Here is a 25,541-nt window from a genome sequence, read left to right as displayed (position 1 = left end):
TAAATTTACTTCCTGATAAAAACTTTTGTATATCTCCTCCTCGTTTGTGTTTGGAGATAAATTGATTTTTTTTTGAACCACACACCAAACATATACCTTTTTGTATAACCCTGTTATTTTTACTTTTAATATATGAAATATTTTTAGTATTAGTTTTCTTTTTACATTTGAGACAATAACTCATTTATTTATGTGAAAAATTCCTGCAGAGTGCAAAAACCTTTTTAGTTACCAACATGCACATTTGAATCTTAATTTTTAAAACATAAAGAATCCTTAGAAATGCCTTCACTCTCTCCTCCATTTATTTAAGAAAAAAATGAAAAACTTGAATTAAAATGAATAGCTTGTCGATGTCAATATTCTTGTCGAAAGTATTGCAAATAGACTTGTCAATTCTTTGTTTTCCTCCTTGGTGGGTTGAGTTATTTTCTGTAATACCACCAATATTTTTTTAATCTCACTGGTTTCCATATTTTGATATTTATTTTGTCTCGCTCTTTCCTCCCTCTCCTTCTCTCTCTCCTCCCTCTCCTTCTCTCTCTTCTCCTTTTCCTCCTTCTCTTTTTTCTCCCTCTCCTCCTTCTCTCTCTTCTCTTTTTCCTCCTTCTCTTTCTTCTCCATCTCCTCCTTCTCTCTCTTCTCCTTTTTCTCCTCTTTCCTCTCTTCTTCAACTCCTTCCTCATCCCTTATTATTCTTGAATCGCTTACACCCCATAAAATATCATACATATATTCATCAGGATTTCTTGTTATTCCTGTATCCAAAATAATTTTTTTACAACAGGAAACCAATAAAATTTCTTTTGAATTTCTAAAAGAGCCTTACCTTTTCTTAACTTTATAATTTTTTCATTATTTAACATTCTAATTAAATCTAAAGTTGTCAGTTTATCAACATCAGCATAATGTCAATCTTTTATTGAAAATACCTCATTCTTATGTTGTAGAACATATTTATTAAAATACCGAATACCCTTTTCTTGAAGGTATGCTTGGACACAGAAATGATAATTTTCTTGAAGCCTTCTTGCTGTCATTTATGTATTAGAAATATATGTTAGAATAATATTATGGCACAAAACACCTCCCCATCTTCCCATAGTTAAATCATTTTGTATTTCCTTACTTATTATATATAATCCTGTTTTTTCTGTTTTCATGATATAAACAAGGGCAAAACCATTATTATATTTACCCTTATTAAATTCTTTTATTTGTTGTTTACAAATCGTGGCCCCACAAAACTCATTCTCGATACCAAGTGGATAATATTCTTCCTTACGAGACTGATTTAATTGTTCCAGGTCTTCGAGGTTAATTTTAAATGACCAATTATACCCTAAATCATTCATATCATACCCCCATTGTTCTATTCTCATACAAACGATACGCCCTTCTTTATAAAAATTTATTTTAATTCGAACTGTGAATTCTGTATGACCTGGAGATAATATCAACACTTCTGTATCTTTGGAATACACGGCCGTTTTATTTAAGGATATATATTGTGATAAATCGCTTAATCTCACCAAGTCATTCGCGTCAGTCGGGCTTGGATAATGTTTTAATTTATAAGCATTTTTCATGTTAATATTTTTGGTTATATTATATTTATGTCGTTCAGCCTGTGCCTTTGTGTAATAATTTGATAAATCAATATCCAGTTCTTGAGATACACCAAAGATAGAACCATCTTTACCAACATAAGTCATTTATATTAGATTAAAAATAATATCATAAAAATTTTTATTTTTGTTGAGTTGAAATAACACATATAGACATAATTGACCACAACACTTGGAATTTAATTCTTGGACTTGAAATGTTTGATAAACACCATTCTGTAAGAATTTTATGACTTCAACAGGTGGTGGAAGACCAAAACTATCAAAATAATATTTGTCTTGACTATTAAAAATACAAACCCAATGAGAACCGTTCCCATTATTATCTTCTAAGTTCATAATAATATTCTTTGCATGTTTCGGCACATTTGTTAATTCATCTCTCATACAAATAACCACATTATGAATTTTTTATTTCTTACAATATTTGACAAGTTGTAAATTTGATGTTGTATTCTTTCCAAATTCTTTAAACCACTCATCAATGCTCATTTATTTATTAGAAAGATATAATCCATTACCTCTTTTCGTTAATTTTACACCTGCTTGTGCTATAGAAGAAAGCATATCTCCAACTAACAATCTCGCTTTATCAGGCAGACCTTCAAGTTTTTCAGCAAAATCTACAATTACACCACTTCCACTAATTTGTTTCTCCAACTCTTTGTTATGTCTTTCCAATTCTTTTTGAGCCTGGAGTTGAGCCTTCCTTTCGTTGGCAGTTTTCACCGCTGTTGAAATACCACCCGTCAATGCTCCAACCGCACTTAAACCAGCAAATAAAGGAATTAGAAATGGGAGAAATCCTCCACTCGTCTCTCTTATTGAATATTTTTTCAACATTGGTTTTGTCATTTTAATTTTAAGTGAGCCAGTGTCATTCAAGATTTTAACCTGTTCTCTTGTGAGAAAAACATCAATTCTTACTGCTCCTTTTCTCTGAATTGTATTAACGTTAATCGTACAAGGCTTTTGATTTTGAACACAAGATGATAGTTTATGAAGATTGATTTGATTAACATATACCCCAGTTGGTACTTTGCCACTCATTTATTTAACAAAAAATTTTGTGAGACTAATCATCACACCATTATCTGTATTAATCTGCAATTCTGTTTCTTCCAAAAGCAAACAATATGTATCAACTTCTTCACTCTCTCCTCTTTCAATGTATCGGGAAGTATCCACTCGATTAGACTTTATAGTTTCCTTTTGAGCGCTCAGGTCAAACGCATAGATTGTATACAAACTTTTAAATGCTGTCATATCCAAAATAGGTTCTTTATTTCCATTACTTTCACACACCTTTTGGTAAGACTTGTATGCTTCAGCAAAATCATTTTTTTCCCAATTAATTTTCAATCTATCTCGTGGATAAAATGTTCCATCTAGAGAAACGCGAAGTTGTTTCACCTAAGCATTATCACTCAATGCATTATTCTTATCAGTCGCAGTATCACCATCTGGCTTTTTAAAAATGATCCACAGATATCGTGGCTTTCCTTCCAGAACACCCAAATTCCACGTGTAAGTAGTTTGGTTGAGTTTAACGTGTTGACATCTTCTTTTGAGGTATGATACACTGAGTGGTTTCTTTGAGTTAAGTCTTCGATTCAACATCTCTTCTGTTTTAAGATTAGGAGTATATTCACTGATATACCAACTCATTTCCTCAATTACAAATTTATTCTGATCACCAAAAGCACTACCAATACCAAAAAGCAATCGATTTTCATTATCAACCTTTGTAGTTGAAATCTAATTTTAAGACCATACAGAACTTTATCATGATCACAAAATCCAAATATACCTTTAAGAGGAACTGCCACAGTAAAACTATTTTCTGCTTTTGTATCATCATTATACATTCCTTTCCTTTGAGTATATCCAGGGTCTGTGTTTGTTCCCATTGACATATCAGGAATAAAACCTTCGACAGACCCCTTTCCCATTCTATCACTGAATGTATAGAGTGTAAATTTCATCATTTCAGATACAGCAGAGACATAATCAACCGCTTCAACTTCTTGTGTTCCAATATACAAACGCACACTATCAAACATTTTCCAGAAGAAATCATTTACAAGTGTAGCGTTTGTGTTAGTCGCAGCCTTAGTGAATTTAAATTTACACAACAAGAAACTTTCGGAGAGATTCAAATACGCTTGTTGATTATTTATTTCAAAACTTTTTGTACCATTCGTATTCCAGTCTGTTCCAGTTATTGCATTTACCTTGAAGTAATCTTCTTTTTTAGTGGAGTTTGAGATAATAATAGTATCATCCAAATCATAGATACTATCAATTGCTTCCATACTTGTATTTATTTAGGAAAAAAAGATGTTAAAACTTTTGAAACCCTGATCCAAGTATTTGAATTATTTTCTGTCGTTCTTGGGGGGACAACTGAGTTTTGCCTTTCTTAATTTCTTTTATTGCTTGTAATTTATGAGATTCCTTCTGGGCATCTTTTATGCTCTTTACAGCACCTGCTACATTTCCCACAGCAGAAGCAGTTCAACCAATTAGATCTTTATGTTTTAGAATAGTTGAACCAATACCGATGAGAGTATCAATTATCCCATCTCCTCTAAATTGATGTCCAACACCCCTTTGTCTCTTAGGTTTATAGTATCCTCTACCAAGATACATACCTTCACCCTTGTAGTATGGGGAAAGGAACATCCCATCCCCTGTAATTATTTTATATTTTCCCAACTCGTGTTTCCTCACAATAACCATCGTGTTTATTTATTGGAAAACTTCACGTAGGTGAATTATGATGGATATAACTTCTCCATTAAAAGAAATCATACGATTATCTTGGTCGGTTATCCTAAAATTTACTCTGTGTATGGTTTTTCCTGACACAGGGAGATAAACCAAATTTTTAGGTTCCATATTGAATTTATAACCAATTGGGGTTGAGTATGCGCTGAATGAAAATATTGCATTTGTTTTTTTTCCATCATTATAAGCACCATCAATCAAATCACAGTGAATTAACACCGAATTTATTCCTGAGGATATTTGAATGACATTATCACTGTAAAACGTCCCATTCGTTTCAATCTTTTTTGAGGAGAAACCCAATAACTCTCTAAATGAATTATCAATTGTGAAATCAACCTTGTAGTTATTTTTAACTTTAATCGTTGATTTTGAAGTATGTTTTTGAATGTCTATAACAATATTTTTTGGTTCATCACCCTGTTCTTTCATAAGACGAGCAATTTCGGAAGATATTTGAGAAATCTCATATGCTCCGGGTGAGATTGTTATCGTTTTGTATCCACTTCCGGGATTATAACTAAACTTGTCATTTTTATCAGTTATATTAAATAAGGTATTATAAGTTTCCATGGACAATAAAGATGCCTCATATTCTTTTGTTGGGTCAAGTTGTAGTGGGTATGGGAATGAAGATGTGTGGTCGCTTGTTGTGAAATTCAAACTAAGGATTGTGCTTCTCATCTTATTTAATATGAGATAAAATGTCTTTATATTGATATTTATTAATTATTTTCATGTTCATCAACTGGTCTAAAATGGCTGATGCTTCATTAACAAAATTGTTATTTCCAGCCTTCTTACTACCTAACAACAATAACAGTCTATTAACTAATTGCGATGGGTCATTTGGAAGAAAACTAATACCTGAACCAAGGATACTTAAAGCCTGAATAATGTGTTTCTCCTTCTCATTTTTCCTACTTTTACTAGAAATACTAACCCTATAATTTAGAGTGTTCAGCAGATCAATATATACTCTATCATCATTATTTTTCATATCCAATGGTTTATCAATATACTATGATTCATCCCTCAGAGTTGAACCTTGTCTTCCATCTTTTGTGAGAAGAAACATTAATCTCGGAGTTAGTTTAACAGGGGGTTGAGCAGAACCCAAGAACCTTAATTCATCATTAAATATCAATACCTTTTCTTGAACAAGATGAAATATTGCTGGTTGTTCTGTTGGAATGAGTCCTGCTTTGGTTTTTGAATCCGCTGAATATTCATTGTTTTGAAGAGCATTCACAATATAATCAGGGAGTCGATTAATGTCTTCCAGTTGTTGAAATAAACCTTCATCATCATATTCTAATTCTCCGAAATGCTCTAATTCTTCCTCCGTCATTTGATCAAAATCTTTTAACATTTGAAGTTTTTAAGAGTATATTCTACTGTGGGAACTGTGGAAACATCTTTCATTTTTTCTTGGGAAGTTTTTAAAAGGGGTTTAAAAAATTTCTCTTTTTTCTTTCAAATGCTTCTTCGCCCGTTAGTTTCTGTCTGCGTTTCTTCTTTATGTCTTCCTGCTGTTTTACAACTTTTGAAACCAACTCTTGATGTTCCTTAAATCTTCTTGCTCTTTCTTTTGCATCCATTTTTTTATTGTAAAATATCATTTAATGAATTGTAAAAATCAACAGGGAAATTTTCCTTTTCTTCATCATTCAAGTAGATGTGTTCAAATATATCCTTTTCTTTAAATATTTCATCAAATTCTTTATTAACATTAATGCGAGTTGTAATTTCTTCTTCACTAATACTTGCATCTCTGCTTTTCATACGTTTGCGTTGAGTTTCTTCATCAACATCAAAACCGAATGATAAAATCTTCACTCCGCTCAGATGTTTAATAATTTGTCTCGTTCCTTCTGGATTAGTTTCTAATATCCCAAGACCACCAGATTTTAGTTTCCTTAACTCACTCTTACAATGTGAATATTTTGTTGTACCAAGAGAAACCTCCTCAAATATTTGACCTTCATTCCTCAATCGCATATGTTCCTCCACTGAAATATAGTGATAATCTTCACCTTTTACTTCTCCAGGTCTTATTGCTCTCGTTGTTGTTGATACAATGCATATCATGGGGTGTTTTTTAAGTAAATTTACAATATTCTCATTTGTACTACACAAGAACCTTGATTTATGAAAGTTTTTTTCCAGAAGCAGATTTACCCACAAGATTTATAATAATAATTGTCATTTATATATGTAATTGTTTATAAAACAAAAAATATATTCCTTAATATCTCATCTTGTTTCACAACAATATATTTATATTTTTCAGTCGTGTGCTTCATGTAATCCTCAAATTTCTTTTTACTACATAATGTAGAACAATTATCTCTCCAAAAATTATTGATATCTATTGAATTTAACTTGAATAAAATAAAAGTATTAGCATTGTTTCTGATGGAACGACGAGGAAGTTGAAAGTACGATTGACTAAGATAAATACAATTACAACAAGAATGTCTCCCTCTTGTGTAGTAGCTGTCCATTACCGTTTGGTTTCTCTCATTAACACAATCATCAAAGATAACGAGGTTCTTTTTTGATTTATCCAAATCTTGGGGAGACGGTATATCATCCGTATTATCACTAAGAATACAAGTTATCGGATTTGAATTCTTTTTACATCTCTGTGTATCACAAAATAGTTGAATTATATCTTCAATGTTATAATCATTTAGGTTTTTTTGACGTTTAAATAAACCGATTATATCTTCTTTTGAAGACCAGCATTAAAACCTTGTGAGAGTAGTTGATACTCTGGTTGAAAACTCGACTTTGTGAAAATTATTAAATTATCATAATCTAAAAAGTTGGGAGTGAGGAGCATCTTTAAAAGTAAGCAGGTTTTTCCACATCCACTTGAACCAACTATGAGACATCTTAATGAATTTGGGAGATTTTTATGGTTGTTAAATTTTATCTTATTTTCCCAAATGGGTAAAAAATCATTCATTTATATATTTGGAAAACAGGTTATTTAATTTATTATTGGCTTTTTTAGAAACTCTATATTTTATCCTAAGTTCAGGTTTAATTTCAAGATAATCCATTATTTTATTCATACAATATCTTGTGTTGATATTTCCCTGAAAATTACATCCATGAATAATATATAACAACAATCCTTTGAACATTTCTCTTATACATTCAGTTTCTTCCCTTGTAAGGAAAGGTGTGTTATCACCCTCATACTTTACATTCATTTCTCTAATCAATCTTGTAAAGTAATTCATTTTTGGTGTAAATCTAAAAGAATTATTTTCCTTTTTATATTTTTTATTATCATTAATTAGAAGATAATCACAGAATATACATTGTTTATAGGCTTTTGACTCTGTGTTTAATCCCCGTCTTTCACACGCAGGACAATTGTCAAATTTGTCATATGGAGAATCAGGAAAGTCTAGCATATTTATAAAGTAAAACTTTACTTAAACTGAAATTCATCTATACTTTCAGTTGTATATTGACTCATATTTAATAATATTACCATCGATATCAATATACTTTTCTTCATTACCAGATTCAACGACAACATTTTTTATATTAAAGGTAATTTTAAAATGATCGTTAACTACTATTGAACGAAATGTCATTTCACCTGATATATTAACATCCTTTATTTCATCAGGATTTACATCTTTAGGGTTGTTGAAAAAAATACAAATTTCTCCTTGCATATTACAGATGGTCTTATCTTTTCTTTCTAAAGCTTCATCCATAAGGTTTTTGTTTTTTGATACTTTTTCTTGTTTCATTGCTTTTTCTAGTTTTGAATATATTACCAGAAGGAGAGGAGAAACTTTTGTTAGAGATACTTTAATTGATGTTCTACCAGGTATACTAAAAGCCCTTCCACTGAAGGAAATTGAAGAACTCATCAGATCCACCATAATTGTTTTTATCCAATAGTTGTAATATTTATCTTTGTTCAATTTTACATCCTTGACATATTTCTCAGTATCTTTAACAAATGAAGAGATTGATTGAAACTTGTCTTTTGTGTCTTGAAACATTGTATTTATTAAGTGAAAAAGTTGGAGGATAAAATGGTTTTAAGCACAGATTCACCTGTAAAATAAACGAAATTTTCATCAAGAAAATTTTAGTTTAAGCAAAGATTTATTATATAAATATGGTGAATACAACATACTGCGATGTTTGTAATCACGAATATAAACATTATAGAAAACACCTCCGAACCAACAAACACACATTTAATCTATTTCATAAAATATCTCCTCTTGAGTTGGAAAGAAAACATTGTGATATCTGCTCAAAGGATGTTTTGAAGAGTAGTTATAATAGACATCTTCAATCACAAAAACACAAGAAAAATGAGTTTAATGTAAAGGGAGACTATTATATTGAAAACACTGATGGGGCATTTAAAAGGCATATAAAAATAAGGATTTTTCAATTTGGAGAACCCGGTCCATCATCAATAGCTGAATCAATTGAAATAGTGAAACGTGATGTTGAAAAAGTTATTAAAAATACATGAAAAGAAATGAAAACTTGAAAGTTTTATATGGGAGTGAAAATGAATATGAAAAGACAAGATGAAGAACAAACTCCTTATATGAGAACAGATCTTCATTTTATAACATCATTTCAAGATTTTTTGAAAAGTGGGGTTTATGAAGAACTATCAAAACAAGAGGAGGATGTTCATAATACAGTGGTAGGAAGTGGATTCAATATTAAAAAAAATCATCTTTTTAGATATACACATTCTAAAATCAAACCCTCTTAAAGCTTCTTCTTATATTGAATTACCAAAAGAAATAAAACTAAAGAAGGCAGTTGTTAATATTAAGAACAATGATAATAAATGTTTTCTCTGGTCTGTTCTTGCTCACTTTCATCCACCAAAATGTAATTCAGAAAGAGTAAAACAATATATGAAATATGAGAATACCTTGGACATTAAAGATTTTAAATTCCCAATGCCACTAACAGATATTCCTAAATTTGAGAAAAAGAATAATCTTTCTATTAATGTATATGGATTAACGGATACAAACAAAGTTCAAATATTAAAAATTTCAAACAACTATAAAAATGAAGAAACACACATTGATCTTTTATATTTTAGTGTTGGAAATAATTCACATTACACATACATCAATAATTTATCAAGATTAATCTCTTCTCAGGTATTCAGAACAGCAAACAAAATATATCCTTGAAAGCGATGTCTTAATTCATTTCATACAAAAGAACGATTTGAACAACATTCAAAATATTGTAGTAATCATAAATCAGCTGTAATTACAATGCCTAAACCTGGTGAAAAGATTTCTTTTGAAGATTGTAATAAATCTATCATGCACCCATTTGTGATATACGCTGATTTTGAATGTATCCTTAAAAAGATAAATACTGCTTCTCCTAATCCAAAAGAATCATATACAAATAAATATCAAAAACATATTCCTTGTGGTTTCTGTTATTATATCAAATCATCTGTTGGAGAAAAGTATAACAAACTTGAACATTATAGTGGAAAAAAAGCTTCACAAGAGTTTGTAAAACGATTAGAAAAGGATTGTATAAGACTCACTAAATTAATGAAAGAAACAAATGAACCGATGAAATTAACTAAAGAAGAAAAATTAGAATTTAGAAAGAACAATATCTGTCATATTTGTGAGGGGGAAATTAAGGAGTCTAAAGTTAGGGATCATTGTCATCTTACTGGTAAATATAGAGGTCCCGCTCATTCTTGTTGTAATCTTAATTATAAATTACCTTCTTTTATTCCAGTCTTTCTTCACAACAGCGCCAACTATGATACACATCTATTTATAAATGAACTTTCAAAAACACCAGGGAATATTTCTGCCATAACAAACACAAGTCAAAAGTATATTTCATTTACAAAAATGATATTCACAAAACCTTTAACTCGTATTAGGTTTCTAGATTCTTACAAGTTTATGGGAACACCACTAGCCTACCTCGCATCAAATCTAAGCTCCACGGACTCTTTTCCAAATGTTAATTCATTCTTTCCAAAAGAGGAAATTCTCACTAAAGAGGAAATTCAGATTAAAGAGAGAATTCAAAGTAAAGAGGAAACTCTAATTCATGAGGAAATTAATGAAGAAATTCTAACTGAAGATGAAATTCTAATTATAAAGAAAATTCGAACAATGAATGAAATTCTAACTAAAGAGGAAATTCTGATTAAAGATGAAATTCTGATTAAAGAAGGAATTCTCACGAGAGAGGAAATTCAAACAAGGAATGAAATTCAAAGTAAAGATAAAATTCTTACAAGTAAGGGAATTTATCCTTATGATTATATGGATTCATTTATGAGATTTAAAGAAACACAACTTCCTTCAAAAGAAAGTTTCTATAATAACCTTTATGAAGAAGAGATAAGTGATAAGGAATATAAACACGCACAAGAAATATGGAAAATATTTAAGATAAAGAACCTTGGAGAATATCATGATTTATATCTAAAAACAGATGTTTTATTGTTAGCTGATGTGTTTGAAGCTTTTAGATCACTCTGTCATATTAAAAATTGTTATGGATTAGATCCTGCCCACTATTTCACAGCTCCTGGTTTAGCTTGGAGTGCAATGTTGAAAATGACAAAACAAGATATACATTTAATCAGTGATGTTGATATGCTTTTGATGATTGAGAAGTCCAAGAGAGGTGGAATATCACAAGTATGTTCAAAAAGATATGCTAAAGCAAATAATAAATATCTTCCAAATTATGATAGTGAAAAAGATAGTAATTATTTGATGTATTTTGATGCTAATAATTTGTATGGATGGGCAATGTCTCAATCTCTGCCTTATGGTAAATTAGAGTGGGTGGAAGAAAAGGATTATGAAAAGGCTTTGATGAATATTGTTATTTCTTCTCAAGAGGAATTGAATGACGAAGAAGAAGGTTATTATTTTGAAGTTGATTTGTGGTACCCGAGTGATCTTCATAATAAGCATAAAGACCTTCCTTTTGCATGTGAGAAAGAAACCCCAAAGAAAGAATGGTTCAGTGATTATCATAAAAGTTTTAATATTAAAGGCAAATCAACAGAAAAGTTATTAACAACATTCTATGATAAAGAGGGATATGTTTTGCATCAGAGAAGCTTAAAACAGTTTTTGAGAGAAGGATTGAGAGTAGCTAAAATTCATAGAGTTTTAAAATTTAAACAAAGTCGTTGGGTGAAAAAGTATATTCAATTCAATACAGATATGAGAGCAAATACAAAAGTAAAATTTGAAGGGGACTTTTATAAATTAATGAATAATGCTGTATTTCGAAAGACTATGGAAAATGTTAGAAACAGGCAAAACATTAGATTCGCAACATCTTGGAAAGAAGCTTCGAGATTGATAAATAAACCAAGTTTTGAGAGAGAAGAGGTTTTTTCAGAGAACTTTTCTGCAATTCATATGAAAAAGGAAAGTATTGTAATGGATAAACCAATTTATATTGGAACAGCAGTTCTTGATTTATCAAAGATATTGATGTATGATTATTTTTATAATGACTTAAAGAAAGAGTATGGTGAAAATGTTTCATTGTTGTATATGGACACTGATAGTTTTATCCTAGATATAAAAAAACTGATGATGTTTATAAAGATATGAAGAAAAATATTGGAGTATATGATACAAGTAATTTCAGCAAGAAGAGTGAGTTATTTTCCAAAAAGAATGAAAAGGTTATTGGTAAGTTTAAGGATGAGTTGGGTGGAAAAGTAATGAGTGAGTTTATTGGATTGAGAGCAAAGGCATATGCTTATAAGTATGGTGATCAGATTGATAAGAGGTTAAAGGGAATAAAGAAATATGTAATAAAGTAATCAATAACTTTTAGAAATTATTATAATTGTTTGATGAATAAGAAAGAAGAATATAGGAAAATGAATACAATAAGAAGTTATAAACATAACATATATAGTGAAGAAGTAAATAAAAAGGCATTAGGAGCCTTTGATGATAAGAGATTTATTTTAGATAATGGAATAGATTGTGTTCCATATGGATATTGTATGATAGAGTGAATAGAATAGATTGTGTTTTAACGATGCGAAGATGGGTTAGGGTTTTTTAAGGGCTACCGCCGCGTTTTTTTTGCAATATATAAATGGTCAAACCAAGTATTAATCAAACTAAAGAGTGGAGAAAATCTCAGTCTTGGTTTCTAAATGGAAAACATAATGAATGTGAAAAATATCAAATAAGTCTTATTGAAAAAATAACAAAAACAAAGGTAAATAAAACAAATAAGCGAATCAATTTAAAAAGTAGTAAGTTAGAGGATGTAAAGAAAAAAATGAATATCCTTGAATGGACTGAAAACTTTGATGGTTATCAATTGAACAATAAAAAAACAATTTACTATAATCTCAAAATGATATGTGGCTCAGGAGGTGGTCAAACAAGAGCATTAAGAGAAGTTTATCATTTCGTAATGGCACAAAAGGGGTATCTTAAAAAATATAAAGATTCAAATGTTTTGTTTTTCAATATTTTAGATGGGGATTATTGTGCAAAGAAAATTAAACTATTGAAGGAATTTGAGAATGAACAAATCTTTATAGGTTCAATGAGTGAGCTAAACAATATGCATCGGTTATTTGGTAAAGAGTGTCCCGAGTCTCAGACGTTTCAGATATTTCTTTCGAATCACCTTTAACAAATCACATGACCACTTTAATACTTGAACAAATCTTTATCTTATTGCATGGATTATTTGAAAAAAAAAAGTGTCCCCAGGTTAAAAGGGGAGACAAATAAATATACCTTGGGATAAAAAGGGGGTTTATTTTTAGGGAAAAAAATATGAATCGCTGAAAATCCCCCATTCATTTACATGGGGAAAAGTGAGCCAGAACCAGTATATTCACCCTACTGATATATCCATCCATCCATTGGGACTCTGTGCAGAGTGTTGGTGCTGCCTAAGCAGTGTCCTGGGTTATTGGGTACAATCCTGGACAGGTCACCACTCTAACACAGGATACCAACAAGCTGGCACTCGTTTTGCCCACCTCGGCAGGATGACAGGCAGAGTCAATCCCACTTGGTATTAATTCAACAGCCAAGCAGGATTTGAACTCAGGATCCTAGAATCCCAAGCCCACCACCATAACCATTAAGCCAACACCAGGCATAATTGATATATGGTTTGTTGCAATGTTATCATTGTTTTTGTTATATACACTCACTTTACAAAACACTAGGAGCACCTTTCCAACATCGAGTTGCACCCCCTTTTGCCCTCAGAACAGCTTCAATTCGTCAGGGCATGGACTCCACAAGATGTCAAAATCGTTCCACAAGGATGTTGTCCCATGTTGACTCCAATGCTTCCCACAGTTGTGTCAAGTTGGATGGTAGTGGATCTCTACTCCAAATCACTCGATCCATCTCATCCCACAGATGCTCAATTGGATTAATATCTGGAGACTGGGTAGGCCACCGCAGTCAGCTGAATCCACTGTCATGTTCGTGTAACCATTCCTGGACAATCCTAGTCTTGTGGCATGGGGCATTATCCTGCTGAAGAAATCCATTTGCAGATCGATACACTGCTGCCATGAAAGAATGCACCTGATCGGCCATGATGTTCAGATATCCTGTTGCATTCAAATGTTACTCCACTTTTATCAAGGTACCAAATGTGTGCCATGAAAACATACCCCACACCATCACACCACCGCCACCACCAGCCTGCAATGTTGACAAACGGAATAATAGATGCATGTACTCGTGTGGGTTTCTCCATACCCTAGTCCTCCTATCAGGGTGAAACAGCAGGAACCCTAATTCATCAGTCCAGGCAATGCTTTTCCAATCCTCCAGTGTCCAGCGATTTCACTCTTTAACCCACTCAAACCGCAGTTTCTTGTTTTTTGCTGAAATTAGTGGAACGCTGTAAGGTCATCGGCGGCTACCATACCCCATTCATGTCAAGGTATGACGAGTTGTGCATTCTTTGTATGGGTCTTCCGGCACCAATGTTGTACTGGACTGTCAGTTGACTAACTGTAGCCCATCTGTTTCTCTGCACAATTCGTGTCAGCCTCCTTTGGCCTCTTTCATCAATGAGCCATTTTCGACCACTGGCTGGATGCCCCTTGGGTAGTGGACCATTCTTGATATACACAGGAAACTGTTGAGCGTGAAAAACCCAGCAGCATTACAGTTCTTGACACACTCAGACTGGTGCACCTGGCACCTACCCCGTTGAAAGGCATTTAAATCTTTAGTCTTGCCCATTCACCCTCTGAATGGCACACATACACAATCCATGTCTCAATTGTTTCAAGGCTTGAAATTCTTCTTTAACCTGTTTTCTCCCCTTCATATACACCGATTGAAGTGGATTTAACATGTGCAATCAATAAGGGATGATTGCTTTCACCTGGATTCACCTGATGAGTCTATTTCATGGAAATGGCATGCGTTCCTAATGTTTTGTACACCGAGTGTATTTTGTAAATGGAATAGTATGCCGTAATAGAAGGACATATTAAACCGCTTTAAACACATTAACATGGCGTGCATTTAAAACATGGGAATTCTAACGGATTTTTGTAGTAGAGTCGAGTCTTAAAGGGTCGACAGGATTTACAGTATTCGGGGTCTTTTGGATCCTCGGGAATTTTTTGGGACTTTTGGGTCCTCAATAACTTTTGGACACTTGGGGTCTTAAAAGCTGTTCAAAGTTCAAAGGGGTCTCAGCAGTCTAAAGGGTCAAAAGGTACATTCCAATTGTGCGGAATTAATGAATAAACACGTAATTAATTGACACAAAAAGTATGCCACACACACACACACACACACACACACACACACACACACACACACACACACACACACACACACACACACACACACACACACACACACACACACACACACACACACACACACACACCTCATCCATTTATAGTACATACAAGACTAAAGAAAACAATGTGGAGTTTGGATGTAAAGAAAAATAAATGGGCTGTTATTTTTTTTGTTTTCTTTGCATACAGAGTCGAGGCTCATGGAAGAGAGAAAACACTGAATAGATCAGAACGCAACATAACAAAAGGAACAACAGAAACAGAGGGGGGGGGGAGCACAAACAGCATAGTTGAATGACAAAATAGAGGGAGAATTGGACAAAAAATGAGTGTGCGGAGGAATGAGGGGAAGGAAAGGATGCATGAGGTGGATAGGATGCAAACAGAAGGAAACTCTCAGGAAGGAAAAACTAGAAATTTGGAAGGAGGTGGGCTTGAGGTCAGTTTTAGATGGGTAATGATCTGAGATGGTGGTGAACAGCAGGAAAAAAAAAGAGGAAAGAATGAGTGGAGGTGAGCAGTGATGCTGTATTTTGGGAGTTTCACCAGGAGGAGGTAGATGGTGGACGTGTGCCCTGCAGAAACCTGGAGGGAGGGGCGGGCAAAGTATGGAAAGACCAGGAAGTAGGTGTTAGAAGACAGAGAACCCACAGACCTGCTTGTGATGGTAAAGTGATAGACCCATAGACTCAGCTTCAATGCAGGAGATTCCAATGATCTTGAAATCCTTGATTTCCATGCTGTTAAGCTGAACAAAGTGTGAGGCAGGGGTGCCAGCCTATATGCGAGAGCAATACTCCATCAAGCTGTGGATGAAGGCCTTGTATGCGGATAGGAGTTCAGTTGTGCCAAGAAAGAATTTTGCATGGCAGAGTATTGGCTTTGGAGGCCAACTTTGGAATGCGGTTTGCCCAAAAAAGATTGTGGCTGATAGTGAGACCCGAGAGATTGAATGACTGAACTTCCTCAAGAGGATTGTCAAGAAAGTAGATGGGAAGGTTTAGCAGATGGTCCAGAGAGAAAAAGCGATCTGACAGAGATCCATGTTGTCCATGTTGTCTGACAGAGATGTAGATGGAGTCGTCACTGTTTGGAGGATGGTACAACACACAGCCAAACAGGAGCTTGGAGCAGAATGGAAGTCACAGCCAAAGGTACTCCTGGGGGTTGGGAGGTGTAAGATCAGTACATGGTGAGTAAGAGATTGAGTTATTGATGTAATGTGCAACTCAACTGCCAGGGCAGGGTTCAGGCCTATCAAATCAGAGGAAACAATGGCCAGGGAGAGGCACTAATGAGTCAAGGATGTCCTGTGAGAGGGGAGGAAGGATTCTGTTAAACAGATGATGTCTGGTTTGTCAGCAGCAGCTTGGATTGAGAGATCTGTTGGGTTGCAGAGGAGGCCTCAAATGTTTGAGGTTCACACAGTGAGGGAATAGGGTGGAGGCGTTAGGGGGTTTTGGGATGGGTGGGAGGCTGTGAATGTGAAGGATGGGTGAGAGATGGGAGGGGCAAGACAAGGGTGGGTGGGATGAGAGGGAAGTTGAGAGCAGGCAGGATGAGGGAGCATCTAAGAGGGGCAGAGTGAGGGAGAAGCTGACAGGGGGAAGCATTGAGGAGTGGGATGGGAGGAAGCTGTGAGGGGGATGCTTTAAGGGCTGGGGGTGAGGGGAAGCTTGGAGAAGGTGGGGTAAGAAAAACTATGGATAGGGTGAGGTGAGGGAGAAGCTTGGAGAAGGTGGGGTGAGAATGGATGCAGAAAGGGGGGTGGGGGGGAGCATGAAGTGGAGGGATGCTGAAGAAGGGGACAGGTAGAAGCAGTGTGACTACTCCTTGGCTTTTTCACAAGATCTTGGCTATTCGTTGTTCACCTTGGCGTCTTGGTTTTCTATAGGTTTTCTTGGCGTATAGGTTTTCTATTATCATCGCTTTTCCGAAACCTTGTGAATTCTTGGCTTCTTTTCATTGGCTCACCTTGGCATTTATGAAAATGAGGAGTGGTCACACTGGGTAGAAGGGGTGGTGTTGGAAGGACACAGGCTTGTATGAGAAGTGGGGTTTGACACCGTAAAATGGGGGTACTGACACGGAGGGGTTTGACACCATAAAATAACGTGAAGGGGTTTGTCATGCACAGACAACATTTGCAAATTGGACTTCTCAAGATACCCATATTTATCATTCTGAGATAAAGATCATGGGATGGGTGGAAGGAATTATTGTTGAAGGCATGGAGAAAGGTCGTGCTGCAGGAACCAGAGGATAGTTGTCGGACAAAGTGCATAGGTGAGAGACACGTTTGCAAAATATGTCCTGTGAATTGGAAGAGGAGGAATAGATTGTGATGAAAGAGAACACATGGGTATTCAATATTCATGACAGAGAAATAAGGAAAGTGAAGCATGTTAATAAGTTTTTAAAAGCTTTTAAAGAAAGAAGGAAGAATCGTTTTCTTCAATGAAGATATTAGGAAAAGAGAGAGGTAAAGGCACAGGAAATACAAGTAGTAATACGCAGGATGAGATCGTGTTTTGGAGTGAAAGGGATTTTTGGTGGTTCTTTTTAACTTTTTTTTTTTTTTTTGAAGCAAGAAGGGGGGGAAATCGGATAACTTTGAAGAGGCAGAAAGGACAAAATTTCTGGGAAGAAAAAAAAAACAAACAAACCATAAACAACCTCAAAACTGAGACGACATTCACTCCCGGCCATCCGAGGAGTTGGCCTCGGCTACACGAAAACAAATTTGACAATATCGACAACAAGGTACGATTTAACTCGGAAAAGTTTTTGACGAAAACAGAAACGGCAACACATAGTCAGAAATACTGTATAACAGCAAAACACGACGGAATCGCAATCGGAAAACAATTCGCTTCGATTGAGGTGGAAGGAGCAGGTGCAGATTTGACTTCCACATGGAGCAACCCCGAACCAGGAGTTTAGACGGGTGGAACCTGGCATTAGAAATAAAATTAGTCGGTACGTAGCATAGATTGTGCTGAAAATGATCGCACGTAAAGATATTTGTGCAACAAAAATAAAAATCGATTAACACCGAGAAGCGAGAAGATACTGATATGGATACGGGTCGGACTAATTGTGCATTTGCATTTGCTCAGGTGTGTGTACCTTACCCAGGGATTGTCCAACCTCGTCCAACCCCAATCTTCCCTTCCCTTTTTTTTTCTCGTGTCCACCTCTTCAGTTCATCTCTATTTCCCTTATTGTCCCATAAAAAAAAACGGCAATGATATAAGGTTGTTAAAAAATATCATGGTCTTGAGTTCTCTGTCGGGTTAAAAATACAGGTGCGTAGTGTTGGGGGCAAAGATAAGGCGTAGAATAAAGGGTCAGAATAACCTTTTCTTTTTCCTTTTGCATTCCTTTCTCTTTACTTTTCATGCTTTTTGTGAATAATATTCAATCCTGGCCAAGCTACTTGCATTGCAAACACGTCCATCCAACAACCTACGATTCCAACACGACCTGCGGCATCCACACATACCTCAACCTCGAAGAGATGCGTCAAGTTGTTTATGATCGGCTGCATGACCTTCACCTCGTGGTAGACATCTATAATGTTGTTACATGGCAGGTCACATTGCTGGAATCTCGAATTGTGTTTTTCCGGCACTGTAAACAGCCATAAAAACAATGTCAAGATGTGAAAAGTAAAATGACAGTTTAAGGGTAAATGAACATGGATCAGGATGACCAACCCAATGTAAAGTGTTATGCGAATGAGGAAACTTGAATGGTCAAACTTCAAGGCGATATGAATGAAGTGACTGCACCACACGCTGTCAAACTCCACATCTACCGAGATGATACAAATCGATGCATCCAGACTTCCGAAAGTCTGAGTGCATTCAGTGAAGGATTAGCACAATGGAATGGATAAGGATTACGACATCCAATCTCTACACCACAGCTGTCACTGAACAAGACACAGTGGTCCCAGGGTCAATATTAAATTAAAATGAATATTGTAGTTGACAGGATACATAAGAGTTTGCACACTCATCTTTGAGCGTTCAATACGGGTTGAATTACCGACCTCACTATAAACTGCCGCGCTTGTGTTTTACAACAATACATGGGCCATCCTTTACAAGGGTGTTAAACCGGAGTCACATCTGCTGGCATTTGCTGCTTGTAAACGTTATATGTATCTAATGGTTTATTTTACAAAGAGTAGGCCATTGTGCCGTGCGTTGGCACCCGGGCCAAATTTCAAATAATATGTCCTGAAAACGGTTGGGAAGGCAATGTCAAATATCACCCAGTGTATACTCCTGGATATAAGACTGCATTGGCAACTCGTCCACCTGAGAAAGGGTAGGGGCTAATTATGATCATCAATAATAAATCACGAATAGCTATACACAGGGCCGTCACCCAGGTGTCTCGCAGGCAGGGCGATTCATCAATGTGTGTGCCGTCCCTCGGATGGACGTTAAACTGGCCATCCTGTCTGCAGGCATTAGTTGGTGGACGTTAAAGATCGCACGATGTCATTTGCAAAGAGTATGTGAGCTATCGCCGGCACCCTGAACAAATGACAAAATTCCTGCCCTGACATACAGAGGGCATTGCATCAGCAGCATCCTCAATCAGTGATGCCACCAGGCAGCCTTATGCTGCATAAGAAAGAACAAGAAGAATAAGCTCGAAACAAATGTAAATATAACACAACTTAATATTAATTTGTTTCAGTTTCACAGTATTTTTTTTAATGTCCTAGGTCCATACTTTGGTGACCTTTCCTTAACGAAGCACAATAATTATTTACACCTCTTTTGTCTTTGAAAATGACAATAAATGGCTGCACGATATGGTATTTTTGTATTACGCTAATTCATATAATCTCGGAATGGAATCAAATCTCAATGTACTTTCACCGATTCAGACCAGAATGATTCTCACCAGGTGGTGGACCAAGCATGGGGCAGCCGTTGGCATGGAGGATTTCATCCACAGACACGCGGAAGTTAAAACGAACATTCTGCAATGTACCCTGGAGGTTTAGGAGAAATAGTCAGTGACATGAAACAGATGTCAACTGTCAATGCACTTCCTCTAATTATGACCTCCACCACCCAAGGTGGATGGACGTTATGTTTTCACCCGTACCAGTCTGTCTGTCTGTTTGTCTGTCTGTGAGCAAGATATCTCAAAAAGTTATGGACAGACAGGTACATATACAAATGTTATTTTAAAGTATAAATTAATAAAATGTACAGTGTCCACTCACCAGAGATAGTTGTGAAACTTGTTTATAGTCAAGGGCATCAAGCGCTAATGAAAAGTGGGGTTGTGGGGGCATGCGAGTACATTGCATGAAGCTATAATGTGGCGTGGGGTCTGAGACACTTTGGTGGGCCTTGGAAATTTTAGGTTTCTGAGCATGGTATGGCCACTTGTGCTATCCTTCTCTGCAGAAATAATTTTGTGTACAGGCCAAAAAAATAATGGAATAGGAACAAAGAAAAATCGAAGTAAGTAAGAAAGGAATTGGAACAACAGTCGTTCGACCTAAAAATCAAATTAAACGAGCAAGTGGTGCGAACAGTAGCTACACGCCGCAAACGATGCTACCAGCTGCTGACGATTTTCCAAAGATGGAAAAAGCAAAGAAAACATTGGAATTCCTCCGGATCTTGTGCAGGTGAGTCTAAAGCAACATAATAGAGTGATAATGTTTGTAAATGTAAAGTTAAAGCTACAGTGGTTGAGACGGAAGGCCTGTCGTAATACGCTCTCATGCCGGTGACGGCGCAAAACGGAACACATTTACACATGAACCCCCCTACCCAGGGGGAGAGGGAGGAATTCAACCAGCTACAACCTTGTCTTACGAGTTATGACGGACCCTTTGTCCCCCTGGCAAGTTTGGACGACAATGAATAACTCACAACCAAAAACACACACCAAACTGTGTATTGTAGGATGATATTGAAACTACACAAACCGAAACCGCACTCTCAAATGCCGGTCTGTACACAATACAGAGCATTTGTGGTCGAATATAATGAATTATGTCCAGCCCGTACGGCATTCAGGTGAACAAGCAATGTTCCTAAAAAGCAGAAAATCTATTAATGTTCCACTTGCTAAGTAATTAATTGCTCATTCAAACTTTTCATAAAATGTACTAAATTAATTGCAAGGGAAACAGCTTCATCATCCATCCATCCATCCATTGGGACCGTAATTTGTGCAGAGCATTGGTGCTGCCGAAGTAGTCTCCTGGGCTATTGGGCACAATCCTGGATGGGGGACAGGTCACCACTCCAACACAGGATACCAGCAAGCTGGCACTCATTTTGCCGACCTCAGAAGGATGACAGGCAGAGTCAACCCCACCTGGTATTAATTCAACAGCCAAGCAGGATTTGAACTCAGGATCCTAGAATCCCAAGCCCACCACCCGAACCATTAAGCCAACACCAGGTATGCTTCGTCATCCTTTGTGAGTATATACCCATCCCCTCCTCCCCGTCCCTCACCGATCGACGTCCAACATAGCATGGTGGAGTTTTGGGGACGAAGTAATCCGTGGATGATATTCCAGGTGAAACTTGATGCGTAGACTCTTGTGGCTTCCCTTCCTGCTTCGCAGTGACCTTGAATAATTTATCCAAAGACTGTCAGACTGGCTTTGTTTTCTTGTACTAATCAAGGTCTTTGTAACAGCTAATGGAAACATTTTGAGCGATTAAAAGAATTGAGCAACTTAAAAGTGGAACATTGAGACTTTGAACGAATCTTTGTTCCCTACTTGATTCACGACGTTAAAGAGAAACAATGTTAACCTATACATGGCCGACCCCAAAGCACAACAATTCCCAATTCAGCTTTTACAAGTTGGTATTATTTATGGGTACACATAAAAGTCAACCGTTTTTACAGCCATTTTTCCCTGCTGTGCAGGGGTTTGGCTTTTTCTTGAGGCAATGTTTTATGGCCGGATGCCCTTCCTGACGCCAACCCTGGTCGCCTCTTACGACACACAGGGATATGGTACACCTATTCTAACCGGGGCATACACCGGGACCAGTACACTGGGACTCACTTCGCCGACCTCGGAAGGATGACAGGCTGAGTCAACCTCCTGGTGTTAATTCATCAGCCAACGGGGCTTGAACTCAGGACCCTGGGATCCCAAGCCACCACCCTAACCACTAAGCCAACACCAGGCTTACATAAAAGTCAACGTGATTCACAATTACCTCAAGGGTTGAATGAAATTCAAAATCACCCGGATAGTGATTAAGCAAGTTAAATCGGCCACGAACAAAGAGAAAATGATCAAATTTTTCAGATGCTATTTCTTGGCAAAACCTCCAAGTTCAAATCTATGTTTGATTCCTGGCCTGGAAAACGTTTACCATGAAGCTTTGTAGGCAAAGTGTTGCATTTACCTGACTTGCAGATTCATGTGATGGAGCACCCCGATTCTCTCGAGAAAGAAACCCTCCCGATCTTTTCGCTGACGACTCCAACATTGACCGTTACATCCCTCATCCTGCAGATAGGCCTCTTCCCTCTCTTTAGACTTGAACAAAATCACAGGATGGTCAAACACTTGGAACTTGTCTTTCAATCAAAACAAATATCTGTCTCTGTCTCTGAAAGCATCGTCTGGCAAATCCTCAAATCTACTTCTATGATAAATCACTTGAAGAATTTCAGTCAATTCTGCCCCCTCACCCCTCATCCTATACAATGGATTGATGGATTGATATCTGGGCCCCTGCTCTATCAATCAATTCCTCCCCGACTTCCTCAACAATGGAAATGTAAACTGGAATCCACAGCATGACATCATCATCATCATCAGCCAATTTGTAGTACCGGTATACTCTTCAGCCAAGTGAGAAAGAGCGTTATATCATGTATATTACGACTAAGAGATGGTGAAACAAAATTACAGCTTTGTTGTGAAAGACAATAGAAGTAATCATGGATTGTAATATTTATTTATTTATTGTACTTGCATCTTGTCACGCAGTGTTTATAATGCTGAAACCTACTCGCCAAATGTTTCAACCAAATTTCCTGCTCGTTCAACTTAATTCGAGCCGATTACTACATGATCATTTTCCTTTCCAGATCCAAACTCCACTACATACAACACGATAGTGTAATGTTACCCTGAAGTTCGGTAATGCTGTGGTACGTGTGAATGCAAGTGGTCTTGTGCACGACTGAAGTCTGGTGCTGTTTCTTCATTGAAAAAATTTGAAATGTTTGGTACTGATTGACCTTTTCTTTTTGTTTTTTGCTCGTTTTTGCCACCTTTGTCAGGGTCTCCATTGGTGCAGAGGGCCGAAGGGAGATGTCTCAGTCTCAGTCTCTCTCTCTCTCTGTGTTTGACATTGTGGGCTGGGATGCCTGACCTCACCCCGCACTCCTGGAGCCAATGGAACTTGAAGCTCGACATGGTCATCATGTAATTACCCATCAAGAGGCTGAACACAAATCGTTCAGCAAAGCCAAGTTCTGGCCTCTGTCTCCAACTGTCTTATCTTGTCTTGAACTCACTATCTACTCGTGCATCTGCTTCTCCCAAGCACAGGTTCATCAACTCACACGCTCTTTACCAATCCAAGCTTTATGCTTACTTGCACTTTTTGGCCCAGCTATGGAATTGCATCCATGCAATATCGCGACTCCCTCACAGTTCCTTCAAGCAGCAACTCACAGCCATTTCATGCAGATAAGAATGATGAAAAGCAGGTGAACATGAGATTAAAGGGTAACCTTTCCTCCTCAATCCCATCTCCAACCTCTTCACAACTCTCATCTGCATACAGACCTTCCATCCTATTAATACAGTAGTTGCTTTAAAAAAAAAAAAAAAAACATTAACAGAATATAAGTCAGAGAATACTTTTCCAAAATTTCCACTCACCTTGAAGGAATCTCTTTCACCTGCTGCCCCCCGTGCAAGTTGTAACGCGTAGCTTCCGCTTGGTAACTGGGCTGCAATAGGACTAGACAGTTCAAGACTGTCAACGTTCTCACAACCAACATAAATGTCAGCACCATGCCCCGCTATGTACAGCGTCACATTGGTCCAGCGCCCGGTAGCCAGGCCAACACCCTCAAACTTGCTTACAGCTGGTTGACCATCCATTAGATAGTGCAGCTCCAAAGTGTTCATGTGGCCATCTGACACAAGTTCAAAGATTCTACGATGGCTTTTGGAGGTTCTCAGAGATATGAGGGTTCCTCGTGATTGTTTCTCCTGCCTCAAACTGGCAAGAAATACAAATTCGTCATCACGTGACATCTGGTTCAAAAGTTTCCATACAGCACGTCGTGCACTGTTCTGCACCCTTCGTGCATTGATTATCTCATAAGCTGGGCTGTCAGAGTCTGGCCCTTTCACAAGTTTGAGGCCAGAACTGTGCTTATCCAGGCCACACATGTGGAAAACATTAAAAACTCCTTCTTCGTCCATTGTATAACCTAGTAGGTATGAACACAGAGAATAAAGCATTAAATTCTCAACCTTTCAAATATTATTTCATTCGATTGTTGGCAAAACAAGTAATACGGTCAGGCACCATCAAAATGTTGAATATGTAAAGGGTGAGTGTGGGTACATTGAGAAAAATCATTTGTAAAAAAAGAAGGGAAGGAGAAAAATTAAAGAGAGAGAGAGAGAGAGTTGGGAGTAGGTAGGAGAAAACAGGAAGCAGGTCAGAAGGAGGCAAGAGTAGGGGGATAGAAGGGGTGCGTAGGCCTTGCTGTACTACCATTGCGGATGGGCTGGTGGTCTCAGTCATACATAGTACAGTCTCTCATATTGTCATACACCTGCTCTTTGAGCCCGACCACGAGTAAGGAAGTGTTTATTCAGTAATCCCACCTTGTTAACATCCCAAAGTCCTGGCTTTCTGCTTACACCAACTCTCTCTGGATCAGTGCATCCAGTATAGCCTGGTGTTAGCTTAGCTGTTAGGGTGGCTGACTTAGGATGTTAGGGTCCTGAGTTCGAGCCCCTGCTTTTTTATCCCCATTCATTTAACACCAGGTGGGGTTGACTCAGCCTGTCATCCTTCTGAGGTTGGTCAAATGAGCACGAGTGTACTCGTAATAGGGGAATTACATCAACGGCATAGCCGTGCCGCAACCAATGATGCAACCAGCAGCCACAGGCAGCACCATGAATAAGAAGAGCCCATCCAATTCTGTTTTTCTCTCTCTATTGCATTGCAGGTCCAATGCTGCAGACACTGCCAGTGAAAACA

The 25,541-nt window shown here is 36.8% G+C and overlaps 1 protein-coding gene across 3 annotated transcripts in view; it reads right to left on the bottom strand.

The window, feature by feature from the left end:
• Positions 1 to 25,541, bottom strand: part of LOC147020280 (thrombospondin-1-like) — a 116,292-nt gene that overhangs the window by 76,032 nt on the left and 14,719 nt on the right. For 2 of the 3 annotated variants that reach the window (XM_085895531.1, XM_085895532.1), the window contains exons 3-5: positions 24,197 to 24,756; positions 20,206 to 20,296; positions 18,785 to 18,912 (exon numbers count right to left, since the gene is read on the bottom strand). In XM_085895531.1, coding sequence (XP_085751657.1) covers positions 18,785 to 18,912; positions 20,206 to 20,296; positions 24,197 to 24,756 — 779 coding nt within the window. The remainder of the gene's footprint in view (positions 1 to 18,784; positions 18,913 to 20,205; positions 20,297 to 24,196; positions 24,757 to 25,541) is intronic. The other variant, XM_085895533.1, reaches the window with a different exon arrangement.

This window comes from Eptatretus burgeri, chromosome 9 (assembly GCF_056783735.1).
Source record: "Eptatretus burgeri isolate ZD-2024b chromosome 9, Ebu_testis_v1, whole genome shotgun sequence".
NCBI lineage: Eukaryota > Metazoa > Chordata > Myxini > Myxiniformes > Myxinidae > Eptatretus > Eptatretus burgeri.
Note: the sequence above shows the minus strand (reverse complement) of the source record. Positions and strands in the feature narration are given on the sequence as shown.